Source organism: Poromitra crassiceps, assembly GCF_964638095.1.
Source record: "Poromitra crassiceps genome assembly, chromosome: 10".
Taxonomy (NCBI): domain Eukaryota; kingdom Metazoa; phylum Chordata; class Actinopteri; order Beryciformes; family Melamphaidae; genus Poromitra; species Poromitra crassiceps.
This window is the reverse complement of record NC_139631.1, coordinates 11773174-11785673: the sequence shown is the minus strand read 5'-3', so window position 1 is coordinate 11785673 and position 12500 is coordinate 11773174. Positions and strand designations below refer to the sequence as shown.

At 44.3% G+C, this 12500-nt stretch overlaps 1 protein-coding gene across 1 annotated transcript in view; it reads left to right on the top strand.

The window, feature by feature from the left end:
- The window catches only part of ntrk2a (neurotrophic tyrosine kinase, receptor, type 2a), a gene marked incomplete at both ends in the record, with an annotated part of 98902 nt that overhangs the window by 55200 nt on the left and 31202 nt on the right, over positions 1-12500 (top strand). The window contains one exon of the mRNA XM_083644183.1: positions 10045-10233. Coding sequence (XP_083500309.1) covers positions 10045-10233 — 189 coding nt within the window. The remainder of the gene's footprint in view (positions 1-10044; positions 10234-12500) is intronic.

Genomic DNA, 12500 nt, shown 5'->3' with positions numbered 1-12500 from the left:
CACTATAGACCTTATTCGATTGATGTCACTCACGTACGGGCACGCCCACCGCCACCATATTGTTGACATAGCGCTGCAGCTTTAAGTGACAACCTATGTGAGAGCAGTGTTTATAGGAAGCTAGCCGCCGTTAGCGTTACCTGTATCGTTCCTATTGTGTTCGGATGGTGACCTGCGTTAGGCATGGCTGTAGGAATGACAGCAATAAAGTCCCCGTGGTTTGTGGACAAACGTTGGACAAACGTTGCTATTTTACAATTTCGGCTAAGAAATTGTAAAATGGTAACGTATGTGTCTACAGCGGTGGGCGTGGTTTGGGCGTGGTTTACGGAGATTTTCTGTTTCTAACCCCTCCCCCTACTCTAATCCTAACCCTTAAATCTCCGAACGTTACTATTTTACAATTTTCGAGCCGAAATTGTAAAATAGCAACGTTGGTCCAAAACGTTGGTATTATACAATTTTCTGTGAGACTGTGTTGCGGATAGTTAGGAGAGACAGGTGAACACAGCAAAGTCTGTTCACCTCGTTCTTTTGTTTATTTATTACAGGCGGCAGCATACAAACAACAACTCTGTTTTTTTTATTGCTGTCATTACCATCGCTATTTTGTAATGGAACAGAAACGACAATAAGGCTGTTACTAGTTGTCAGCTGCAGCGCTGTGTGCGCGCAGGACGGTATGTCAACAATATGGTGCCGTCCAGGGTTAGCGAATATTTATTTATTCTTTATTTAGGTAAGCACCTTGAGAAAAAAATCACATTTTCGAGGGGGTCCATAAGGTCTATAGTAGCTACTGTAAGAAGGTTGTGTTTGTTAACAGTTGAGTAGCAATCACATTATTCTAGCTTTGTGTTGCTCCATCAATAACTGTCAATAGCTGTCCTGTTAATGTCCCCACTCTAATGCGCTCGAAGACTGTACATTGATTCAAGTTGATTTTGTGCCTTTGCAAATGTTTTCATACATTTGACGTACAGCTTACAAGACAACAAGTTTGCCATTTTGCCATCCTGCACCTGCTTTCTGATAATAGAACGGAACTTTAGACCATTTGTTCGTATCTTTTTTTTGTCTTTTCAACTTAAGAACACAGAAACAAATCATCGCATTATGTGTTCATTATTTATTCATCAAACCATAAATTGAGGCCGTAATTTTCAATGCCTTTATTTGGTAGTAATCGGCACCAGAAAAATACGGTCGGTGTTTTTTAATATACCGAATTTGACTTTCAGTCCCGGCCTCCTGCTCTGTCCCCCGGCTCAGCTTCTCATCTGGCATTTGACAACATTTCATTGCTGTTCAGAAATGCTTTAGCAACCAAGTGCAGACTTTTCCACAACAGAACATTACAGCAAATACGTTTCTATTATACAGCTAACAGCCTTGAACAACAAATACATTTCACCACGTACATTTTACTGCATTGACGATGCTCCAAAATGTAAACAAACACATCACAGGGTCTATTGAACTCTGTACATTGGAAAAACAACAGCTAATCCTCCTGCCAGCCAGCTCCAGGTCCTGACCCAGCCTCTGAGCCAGGCTGCTCTGAGCTCAGACCCAGGCTGCTCTGAGCTCAGACCCAGGCTGCTCTGAGCTCAGCCTCCACCTGGCCCAGGCTGCTCTGAGCTCAGACCCAGGCTGCTCTGAGCTCAGACCCAGGCTGCTCTGAGCTCAGCCTCCACCTGGCCCAGGCTGCTCTGAGCTAAGACCCAGGCTGCTCTGAGCTCAGCCTCCATCTGGCCCAGGCTGCTCTGAGCTAAGACCCAGGCTGCTCTGAGCTCAGACCCAGGTTGCTCTGAGACCAGACCCAGGGTGCTCTGAGACCAGACCCAGGCTGCTCTGAGCTCAGACCCAGGTTGCTCTGAGACCAGACCCAGGCTGCTCTGAGACCAGACCCAGGCTGCTCTGAGCTCAGACCCAGGTTGCTCTGAGACCAGACCCAGGCTGCTCTGAGACCAGACCCAGGCTGCTCTGAGACCAGACCCAGGCTGCTCTGAGACCAGACCCAGGCTGCTCTGAGACCACACCCAGGCTGCCCTGAGCTCAGACCCAGGCTGCTCTGAGCTCAGCCTCCACCAGTTTAAACATCAGTTCCATGTCTATTAACAGTGTTGGGTCAAGACCTGACCCCACTTATACCTTCACCTCTCCCCCCATCTCTCCGTCTCTCTCTTCCACCCTCACCCCATCTCTACATCCTTTCATCCCTTTTCTTTACCAAATGACTCCCTGTGGACCTGCTGTCACCTCTCTCTCTCTCTCTGTCTCTCTCTCTCTCGCCCCTCGGCTAAACAGTATTTATAACGATCTGACCCTGGGACCTCTCTCTGCTAATGATCTTTAGCCCCTCCCAACACGAACACACACACACACACACACACACACACACACACACACACACACACACACAAACACGTGTCCCGCTGACAGACCTGTGCTCTTGTTTGGTCCCCTCTTTTGTTACCTAAAGATAAACTCAGTGTGGTAAACACTTAGGTTCTGAAGTAATTACATCCCCAGCCTGGATAACGTGAACAGCCCTAAACTAAAACATGGCTCAATACACAGAATGTAAATGTCTCCAACCAGAGACATTTAAAAACCTTCCCCTCTTTAAAAGGGCTGCAGCTGAGGCCTGTCAGCTCTAAGGATCCAAAATGGCTGTCTGCCATTGAACAGTGCTGATACAGTTTGAGTGGAAGGGATGACAGCTGCCTTGTTAACACAGAATATGACGTGCAGCCGTCCCTTATTTACCACTAGTTTTATGGGGGAAATCCAGAGAAGACAGTGTTTTCATGTCCCCACCGTGCACCTTATTAAGCTAACTAACCCGTGTGAGGGAGAGGAGAGGCTGTCACTGCTGACACCACTCAACATATTTTCATAACATTCGTGGCAGTGGACTCAGCCTTGGAGAATCTAACGGAGATACAAATAATTTCTGTTATTATTATCTGTTATTCCCTTGATCTAAAACATTTCAGTCGAGATTTTTTGAGTTTTTGAAGGTTACAAATACAATTCTGTCTAGCTTAGAGCAGAGGTTCTCAAATGTTTTTCAGCCAAGGACCCCTTACAAGATAGAAAATATACCGGGCACCCCCTCATTCTGATTTGTGATTTTGGGCTAAGCTTAATTGTTTCCACGGTAACATGCTTGACTTTTAAATTGATAGGTTTGTCAGATTAGAATGTAATCCATGAACCATTTTAGATTTAAAGCATAAAATATTTTCGTTGAACTATGAAGCTTTTGCAACAAAAAAAAAAGTTTATATTTTTATTTTCCTGAAAACTTTTCGCGGACCCCCTTGCAAAGTGCCATGGACCCCCATTTGAGAACCACTGGCTGGGCTAAATTGTGCAGCTATATTTTTCTTTTGATTGGTTATAACACCACAGCTTTAGTGAAGGTCTCCATGAATGTGATGTTTGGTTTTTCGATGTATTTTGAAATGGTAAAATATTTCTCCACGTTTAAAAAAGTTTTAAAAAGTTTTGAGTTATATTAGGTGGTATATTAAGGCCTCCAAGACTGTTGGGGTTTATCACCCAAACTTCTACGGTAAAAGAGTCCTTGGTAGTTTGACGGTTTAAGAGCATAGACCTTCATCCCTCAAGTATCCTGTCAATGACAGAGACAAGTTACTGCACGGGGCTAGAGACCTCTCAGCCCTCAACCCAACACACACACACGCACGCACACACACACGCACGCACGCACGCACGCACGCACGCACGCACGCACGCACGCATTCACGCACGCACACACACACACACACACACACACACACACACACACACACACACACACACACACACACACACACACACTTATCCGGAGCTCATAAAACCTTGCACGCACAAAAAACAAACTATTGTGCTCTGTCTCTTCCTCTCACTCAATCTTTTCCATTCTCAAGGCCTCTTCAAGCCTCATGAATCACAACACACACACACACACACACACACACACACACACACACACACACACACACACACACACACACACACACACACACACACACACAGAAAAACAAACTCTCTGTTCCTTCCCCCCTCTCCTGTCAGCAGCACTATAGAGTCTGATCTGTGGCCAGAGACAGAGGAAATGAAGGATGGGAAGCGGTGCTGTTATTCAGCAGCCTCTTTGGACCACAGAACCAACAGCATGAGAGGTTCTGTCCTCGTGGGAAATCAGTCTGGAGCCATAATACCATGTTCCAGGCCCGTTCTGGTGTCGCATCCACGGCTCTGGAGAAAGACTCTGTGTGGCTGTGCGGCTTTGAGGACGCATGAGTGTGTGTGTGTGCCTGGTTTTGGTTTGAGTGCTCATGTGCACTCGCTGAGGTCTTGAGCCTGTGTGTGTGTGTGTGTGTGTGTGTGTGTGCGTGTGTGTGTGTGTGTGTGTATGCCTCCCTCTCAGACCTATGCTCTAACTTGTCTCTGGGTGTTGTGTTATTTTTCAACTGACATACAGTGAAGAGCTGCTGAAAGGCTACAGATAGAAGCATCCAATTAAACACTTTAAAAACAGCCTTTCACACACACACACACACACACGCACACACACACACGCACACGCATGCACACACGCGCGTGCGCGCACGTACGCACGCACGCACGCACACACACACACACACACACACACACACACACACACACACACACACACACACACACTTTCGTATACATATACACCCTTACAACCAGAGGAGACTGCATACAGTATTTGTTACTACACACATTAGACACACATGACAAAAGCACAAACACACTCACAAGTTTTTATTAGTGTACTTTACTGCGAGAGGGACAATCTGAAATGCGTTTGTTTTGTTTTCACGCTATTTCACCGCTGAATTTAATTTCAGACTGCAGATATCCACAGGCCATGCAGGTGTGTGAGCGAGACATGATTTACTAGCAACCATTACAAAGCTATCTTCCCTGTTAGCAATAGAGAGTTATTTCCCCCACTGTTTTATGGTCTGTTGAGAGGAGACAGTGAAACAGACCATCAACACAGACCAACATCAAGACAACGTGGACTTGTGTTTGGTTGCTTGACGATGTTTCTTTTGAAGGAGGAGAAATAAGGGCGGTACAAGTGTTTTCCCGCTAAGCTCTGCCTCTTCACGTATTAATGCCTCCATTGAAAAGAGCTGACACACTGTCACCACTTTGGGAAATGTTCCTCATCTTTCAAGCCTTGTGAGCTCATGAAGTATCAGGACATAAGCACACTCACACTGTCACGCACATACGGGCCGCTTCAACCCAGGTGGCAAGCTCTGCCTTGGACGGATGAGGAAGTGATACTAAAAGCTGTAGTTCCTTGAATGGCCACTTGAGGTTGGCTCCAAAAGCGAGTCAATCCCCATAGAACCCCCATGTTAAAATGCTCGTCTTTACATATTTACAGCCTGGTACAAAAACCGGGTTTGGTCTATATACTGTAGCTATTTCACCTTTCATGACAACTGTTGTGGAATGGAATTTCACCACTCCTCACCCGCTTTATAAACAATAGCATTTTCAGCCAATATGAAAACGATGACCAATATTGAATGAAGCCATCGTGACAATTGATGTCACAGTGACTCCATTCATACTTTTTGGAGGTTGGTTCCACCTGTCAGGTTGTATACTATACTGAGGTTATATACTTGTCAGGTTGTATACTATACTGAGGTTATATACTGGTCAGGTTGTATACTATACTGAAGTTATATACTTGTCAGGTTGTATACTATACTGAGGTTATACAGTATACTTGTCAGGTTGTATACTATACTGAGGTTATATACTTGTCAGGACAGGTTGTATACTATACTGAAGTTATATACTTGTCAGGTTGTATACTATACTGAGGTTATATACTTGGATTCTTTATTTGTTTATTTTATTCCGTTAGCGCTTATAATACCACACCTTGCTTTGGGATTCCCTGTACAACTTGCTTCCATACGGAACGCTTCTGCATCGCTGCACTCAGCTCCTCAATTTCGATACCGGTATCGTGTGCAAGGACATCCAGGCAGGAACGTGAGTTTCCTCCAGAAAGGCCTCCAGAGGAGGAGTGATAAGATGACTTCACTGTCCAGTGTCCAGTGTCCGGCAAACTGAACGTGTTCTGTCTGAGTCTCAGGGAGATAGGTTTCAGTTTCCCATAGATTCTCCTTAGAGTTGCATGCTCACTCCAATGGATGTTTTGTACTCTGCGTAAAAAGGTTGGTGCAAGTACCATCCAAACGTTGTTGGAGACTAGTTGTTAGTGTCCATGGATAATACCAGATCATTTGGGTGAGTCAGACAGTCACTCACTTGTGTTTATGTATGCCTACTACTGTAGTTTGCTTTTCTTGTGTGTGTGTGTGTGTGTGTGTGTGTGTGTGTGTGTGTGTGTGTGTGTGTGTGTGTGTGTGTGTGCATGCGTGCGTGAGCACGTGCATGCGTGCGGATGAAGATGATGGTTGCTGTGTGAGGAGGAGGCAGATATTGTTTGCGTTGGCGCCCTACCCGAGCCACAGGAAACGAGGAAGTCATGGAGGCGTGACTGACAAGTTGTGAACATGGATTGGGTCTCATGGACTGCTATTCTCTCTCTTAATGAGGAAGTAATAACACGCTCCCTTCTGTAGTCAAAACAAAGCGTTTGTCTGCATGGGTACCCCTGGCAATGTCTGCTACATGATGTATGGTGACTGCAGGGCATAGGGCTCTGTTTGTGACTCATGCCATCCACCTCTCCTCCTGCTCCTGTCTCATTTCATTCTGTCTTACTGCATTCAAATCATCATACCTCGATTATTCTTTTTTAAATATAGTTGACTCTTATATTGATCACTTTGGGACGGGTCAAATTGATCACTATAAACGGATGATCAGTGTTTTCTTATTTGGAAGGAAATTTCACATCAAAGGGACAACTACATTTCTTGTCCAAATTTTAAACATTAAAGGATGAGTTCACCCACAAATGAAAATCCGCTCATTATCTACTCACCCCCATGCCGATGGAACGTCGGGTGACGTTTTCTCGTCCACAAAACATGGAGTTTTCCAGGGAAACGGGAAACAAAGTCACAGCATTCTCCTGAATAATTGAAGTGAATGGTGACCGTCAAACATAAAAAAAGGGTGGAATCCAAGTCTCAACAAGCCCTGAGATGCCAAGTTGACTTGACAAGACGGCATTTACACACCGTAGCCATGAGCTGAAAGTGCTGCTTTCACTTTAAGCCCATGGCTACAGTGAAGAGTTCAGCTAGAAACAGGGTGTAAATACAAGGACATCTTTTCAAGTCAACTTGGCTTCTTGGGGCTTCTGGAGACTTGGATTACGCTGGACTTGCAGTATGAAGGCATTTCTTTCGCCGGGGGGGGGGGGGGGGGGGGGGGGGGCTTATGTTTGAAAGTTGGTCACCATTCACTTCAGTTTTTTTAGGGGAATGCTGTAAATCGCAGGAATTCACAAATGTTTTGTGGACTACAAAACTTCACCTGACCTTCCACCTGCACGGGGGCCAGTGAGTATAGACTGCATTTTCATTTTTGGTAGAACATTTAAGTGATAAAAGAAAATGTCTGGACGTAACTTTGACAGTAGGAATTATTTTAGTCCCGAGAAAACTAATTTTCTGGAGAATTTCTTTCCATCAGATAGCAGCCAGCGATATAAAAAATGAAGAAAATGTCTAAGCTGGAGAGCCTGCCTTCTTTTGATTTCTACTCCACCATGTGGTTCCCAGATTACTGCTGTTTGTCTTTTTGAAGGGAGACATTAACTCCATGTCAGCCTCCAGCTTTGTAGAAATATAAAATATACTTTCATCTCTCTCTTTCTATTAGAAATATACTTTCATCTCTCTCTTTCTATTACACTCAATCCTGCTTTTATAGCCTGACATGAAAAAATAACCCTGCAGTCAGCCAAAAAAACAACCTCCAGAAGTATCTGTCTAATAGTGTGTGTGTGTGTGTGTGTGTGTGTGTGTGTGTGTGTGTGTGTGTGTGTGTGTGTGTGTGTGTTTGTGTGTGTGTGTGTGTGTGTGTGTGTGTGTTTGTGTGTGTGTGTGTGTGTGTGTGTGTGTGTGTGTGTGTGCGTGCGCGCGTGCTCTACCACTCTTTTCTTCAATCTTTATAACTAACCGATTAACATCTTAATTAATTCATGTGTCTTTATAAATTGAACAATACAAGAGTGAAACACTCCGCTGTTTCTATCTTACTGGCAAGACCTCTCTTCTCCATCGTAACACTTGCTAACAAACAACGGCTCAGCATGTGGTATAACAGACTTAACGGCTCAGAATGTGGTATAACAGACTTAACGGCTCAGAATGTGGTATAACAGACTTAACGGCTCAGAATGTGGTATAACAGACTTAACGGCTCAGAATGTGGTATAACAGACTTAACCGCTCAGAATGTAGTATAACAGACTTAATGTCTCAGAATGTGGTATAACAGACTTAACGGCTCAGAATGTGGTATAACAGACTTAACGGCTCAGAATGTGGTATAACAGACTTAACGGCTCAGACTTAACGGCTCAGAATGTGGTATAACAGACTTAACCGCTCAGAATGTAGTATAACAGACTTAATGTCTCAGAATGTGGTATAACAGACTTAACGGCTCAGAATGTGGTATAACAGACTTAACGGCTCAGAATGTGGTATAACAGACTTAACGGCTCAGAATGTGGTATAACAGACTTAACGGCTCAGAATGTGGTATAACAGACTTAACCGCTCAGAATGTAGTATAACAGACTTAACGTCTCAGAATGTGGTATAACAGACTTAACGGCTCAGAATGTAGTATAACAGACTTAACGTCTCAGAATGTGGTATAACAGACTAAACGGCTCAGAATGTGGTATAACAGACTTAACGGCTCAGAATGTGGTATAACAGACTTAACGGCTCAGAATGTGGTATAACAGACTTAACGGCTCAGAATGTGGTATAACAGACTTAACCGCTCAGAATGTGGTATAACAGACTTAATGTCTCAGAATGTGGTATAACAGACTAAACGACTCAGAATGTGGTATAACAGACTTAATGTCTCAGAATGTGGTATAACAGACTAAACGTCTCAGAATGTGGTATAACAGCCTTAACGACTCAGAATGTGGTATAACAGCCTTAACGGCTCAGAATGTGGTATAACAGACTTAACGACTCAGAATGTGGTATAACAGACTTAATGTCTCAGAATGTGGTATAACAGACTTAACGGCTCAGAATGTGGTATAACAGACTTAACGACTCAGAATGTGGTATAACAGACTTAACGTCTCAGAATGTGGTATAACAGACTTAACGGCTCAGCATGTGGTATAACAGACTTAATGTCTCAGAATGTGGTATAACAGACTTAACGACTCAGAATGTGGTATAACAGACTTAACGACTCAGAATGTGGTATAACAGACTTAACGGCTCAGAATGTGGTATAACAGACTTAACGACTCAGAATGTGGTATAACAGACTTAACGGCTCAGAATGTGGTATAACAGACTTAACGACTCAGAATGTGGTATAACAGACTTAACGGCTCAGAATGTGGTATAACAGACTTAACGGCTCAGAATGTGGTATAACAGACTTAACGGCTCAGAACAGAATGTGGTATAACAGACTTAACGTCTCAGAATGTAGTATAACAGACTTAACGGCTCAGAATGTGGTATAACAGACTTAACGGCTCAGAACAGAATGTGGTATAACAGACTTAACGTCTCAGAATGTGGTATAACAGACTTAACGGCTCAGAATGTGGTATAACAGACTTAACGGCTCAGAATGTGGTATAACAGACTTAACGGCTCAGAACAGAATGTGGTATAACAGACTTAACCGCTCAGAATGTGGTATAACAGACTTAACGGCTCAGAATGTGGTATAACAGACTTAACGGGCTCAAAATGTAGTATAACAGCCTTAACGACTCAGAATGTGGTATAACAGCCTTAACGGAGCATTGCTTCTCACCCCGCTCTCCTCTCTTAGGACCGTCTTCAGTGATCAGCAACGATGACGACTCTGCCTCTCCTCTTCACCACGTGTCCAACGGCAGCAACACCCCCTCCTCCTCGGAGATGGGTCCTGATGCGGTCATTATCGGCATGACCAAGATCCCCGTCATCGAGAACCCGCAGTACTTCAGGAGCACAAACAGCCTGCTCAAAACCGACACTTGTAAGTGAAGCTCTTCTTACATACTACATACTAAGGTGACCAGACGACCCCGATTTCCGGGGCAGTCCCCATTTTTGGTCACCTGTCCCCAGCTGGAAGCTCTCCCCGAAAATGTCCCTGTCTCTGTCTTTCAGAGGCTATAGCTTGCTCCTTTTTAAAGCGATAGTGAAGATATTTATATATGAAACTAGAAGACCTAAGGCATCCATTGGTAGCCTAGGTAAACCCAGCCCCCACGTGACCTGCTCTCTCAGTTCCCAGTCACTAGCGTCTAGCGAACGGGCCATTCAAATCGATTTCTGGGGCGATTGAAAGACCCACGCAGACCCGCAGCCAATGAGTGACGGCGTGACTGCCAACATCAGTCCTGCCGTGACTGCTAGTGACTGAGAGCAGGGCTGAGAGCAGGTCACGTGGGGGATGGGTTTACCCAGGCTAATCCATTGGTCCCAACCATGTCATGCTAGATGTTTACTCATTTAGTGAAATCTCCAAATATCAAAAGTTTTTGATATCAAATCACAGCATGACTTTTTCTATGGTGTTTTTCAAGCTCTTGGTGTCTTAATGTGATATTTTGAAGGGATGCCTGCACCATCGTTTATTACAGTACCATCGTCAAAATACATGAAACCGGAATTGTCCCCCTTTTTTATTTCATAGATAACAACATTGGATATTTTAATGATATATTGACTGCAGAACTGGAAATGTCCCCGATTTTCGTTTCAGAAGTCTGGTCACCTTTAGCCTGGGTAAACCCATCCCCCACGTGACCTGCTCTCAGACCTGCTCTGACTGGGAACTGAGAGAGCAGGTCATGTGGGGGCTGGGTTTACCTAGGCTAGGTCACCTTACCCTCCAGCAATATGATAAGCATTAGGAGAGCAATGAGCACTGTAGTGCTCATTGTTATTATTATTAAGTGCACTGTAGTGCCCTATTATGGTAACACATACACGTGTGTGTGTGTGTGTGTGTGTGTGTGTGTGTGTGTGTGTGTGTGTGTGTGTGTGTATGTGTGTGTGAGAGTGAGTGACAATTCATGGAAGTTACCATAGCAACTCCTTCCCTGCTGTCATGGCAATGGCCTTGGAACTGCTGATGATTAGCTGTTCACCCTGAAAGGAATGGACAGCTAACATTTCCATGTTGTGTGTGTGTGTGTGTGTGTGTGTGTGTGTGTGTGTGTGTGTGCTTGCACGTGTTGTGTGAGCTCCATTATGTTACGCAAATATCCATTCATAAATTTCTAGGTCAGACTTTTATGTGTGCATCGTATTGCATTATACATTACAATGTAATGTATGTAATAATTACATACATTACATTGTACTACTGTATGTCTACGTATCTGTCCCTATTCAAATAAACCTTGAATAAATAAATTACAGAGACAGAGAGGGCAACATACAGACAGGGAGCACAGACAAATATTGACCTGGTCCATCAATATGACATTATGATTATTGGCAAAATCATAAAAGCCTTTTCAGGCTATGGCCTTGACTTGCAGTAAACTATGGAATTGTGTGTGTGTGTGTGTGTGTGTGTGTGTGTGTCTGTGTGCATGTGTGTGTGCGTGCGTGTGTGTGTGTGTATGTGTGCGTGTGTGTGTGTGTGTGTGTGTGTGTGTGTGTGTGTGTGTGTGTGTGTGCGTGTGTGTGTGTGCGTGCGTGCGTGCGTGCGTGTGTGTGTGTGTGTGTGTGTGTGTGTGTGTGTGTGTGTGTGTGTGTGTGTCTGTGTGCATGTGTGTGTGCGTGCGTGTGTGTGTGTGTATGTGTGCGTGTGTGTGTGTGTGTGTGTGTGTGTGTGTGTGTGTGTGTGTGTGTGCGTGTGTGTGTGTGCGTGCGCCGTGCCTGCGTGTGTGCCTGCCATTAGGCCTTTTGTTGAGAGCTAGATCGAAGACATAAAATCTGGGGTAATGAGGGTGTGTGGGTGGAGGTAACTAGAGGGGTGGAGGGGTGGTAATCTATAGAAGGGGCAAAAGTGGGCAATCTGTTTGTTCTCTGTGTGTGTTCTCTGTTTCAGTTTTTGTCCCACTGATGATGTCATAGTGATGTCATAAGAGCAAAAATCATAGTGATGTCATAAGAGCAAAATCATCTTATGACATCACTGATGATGTTGTGAGATGCCTAGTAGATAAGAATTGCAATGATGTGGCATAAAGGCCACGCCTACAAAGTGTGGTACAAGTGCAAATCGCACCTGTTTGAAATGTCACAGCATTCTTATCTATTCCTTTAGAGGGTGACCTCTTTATC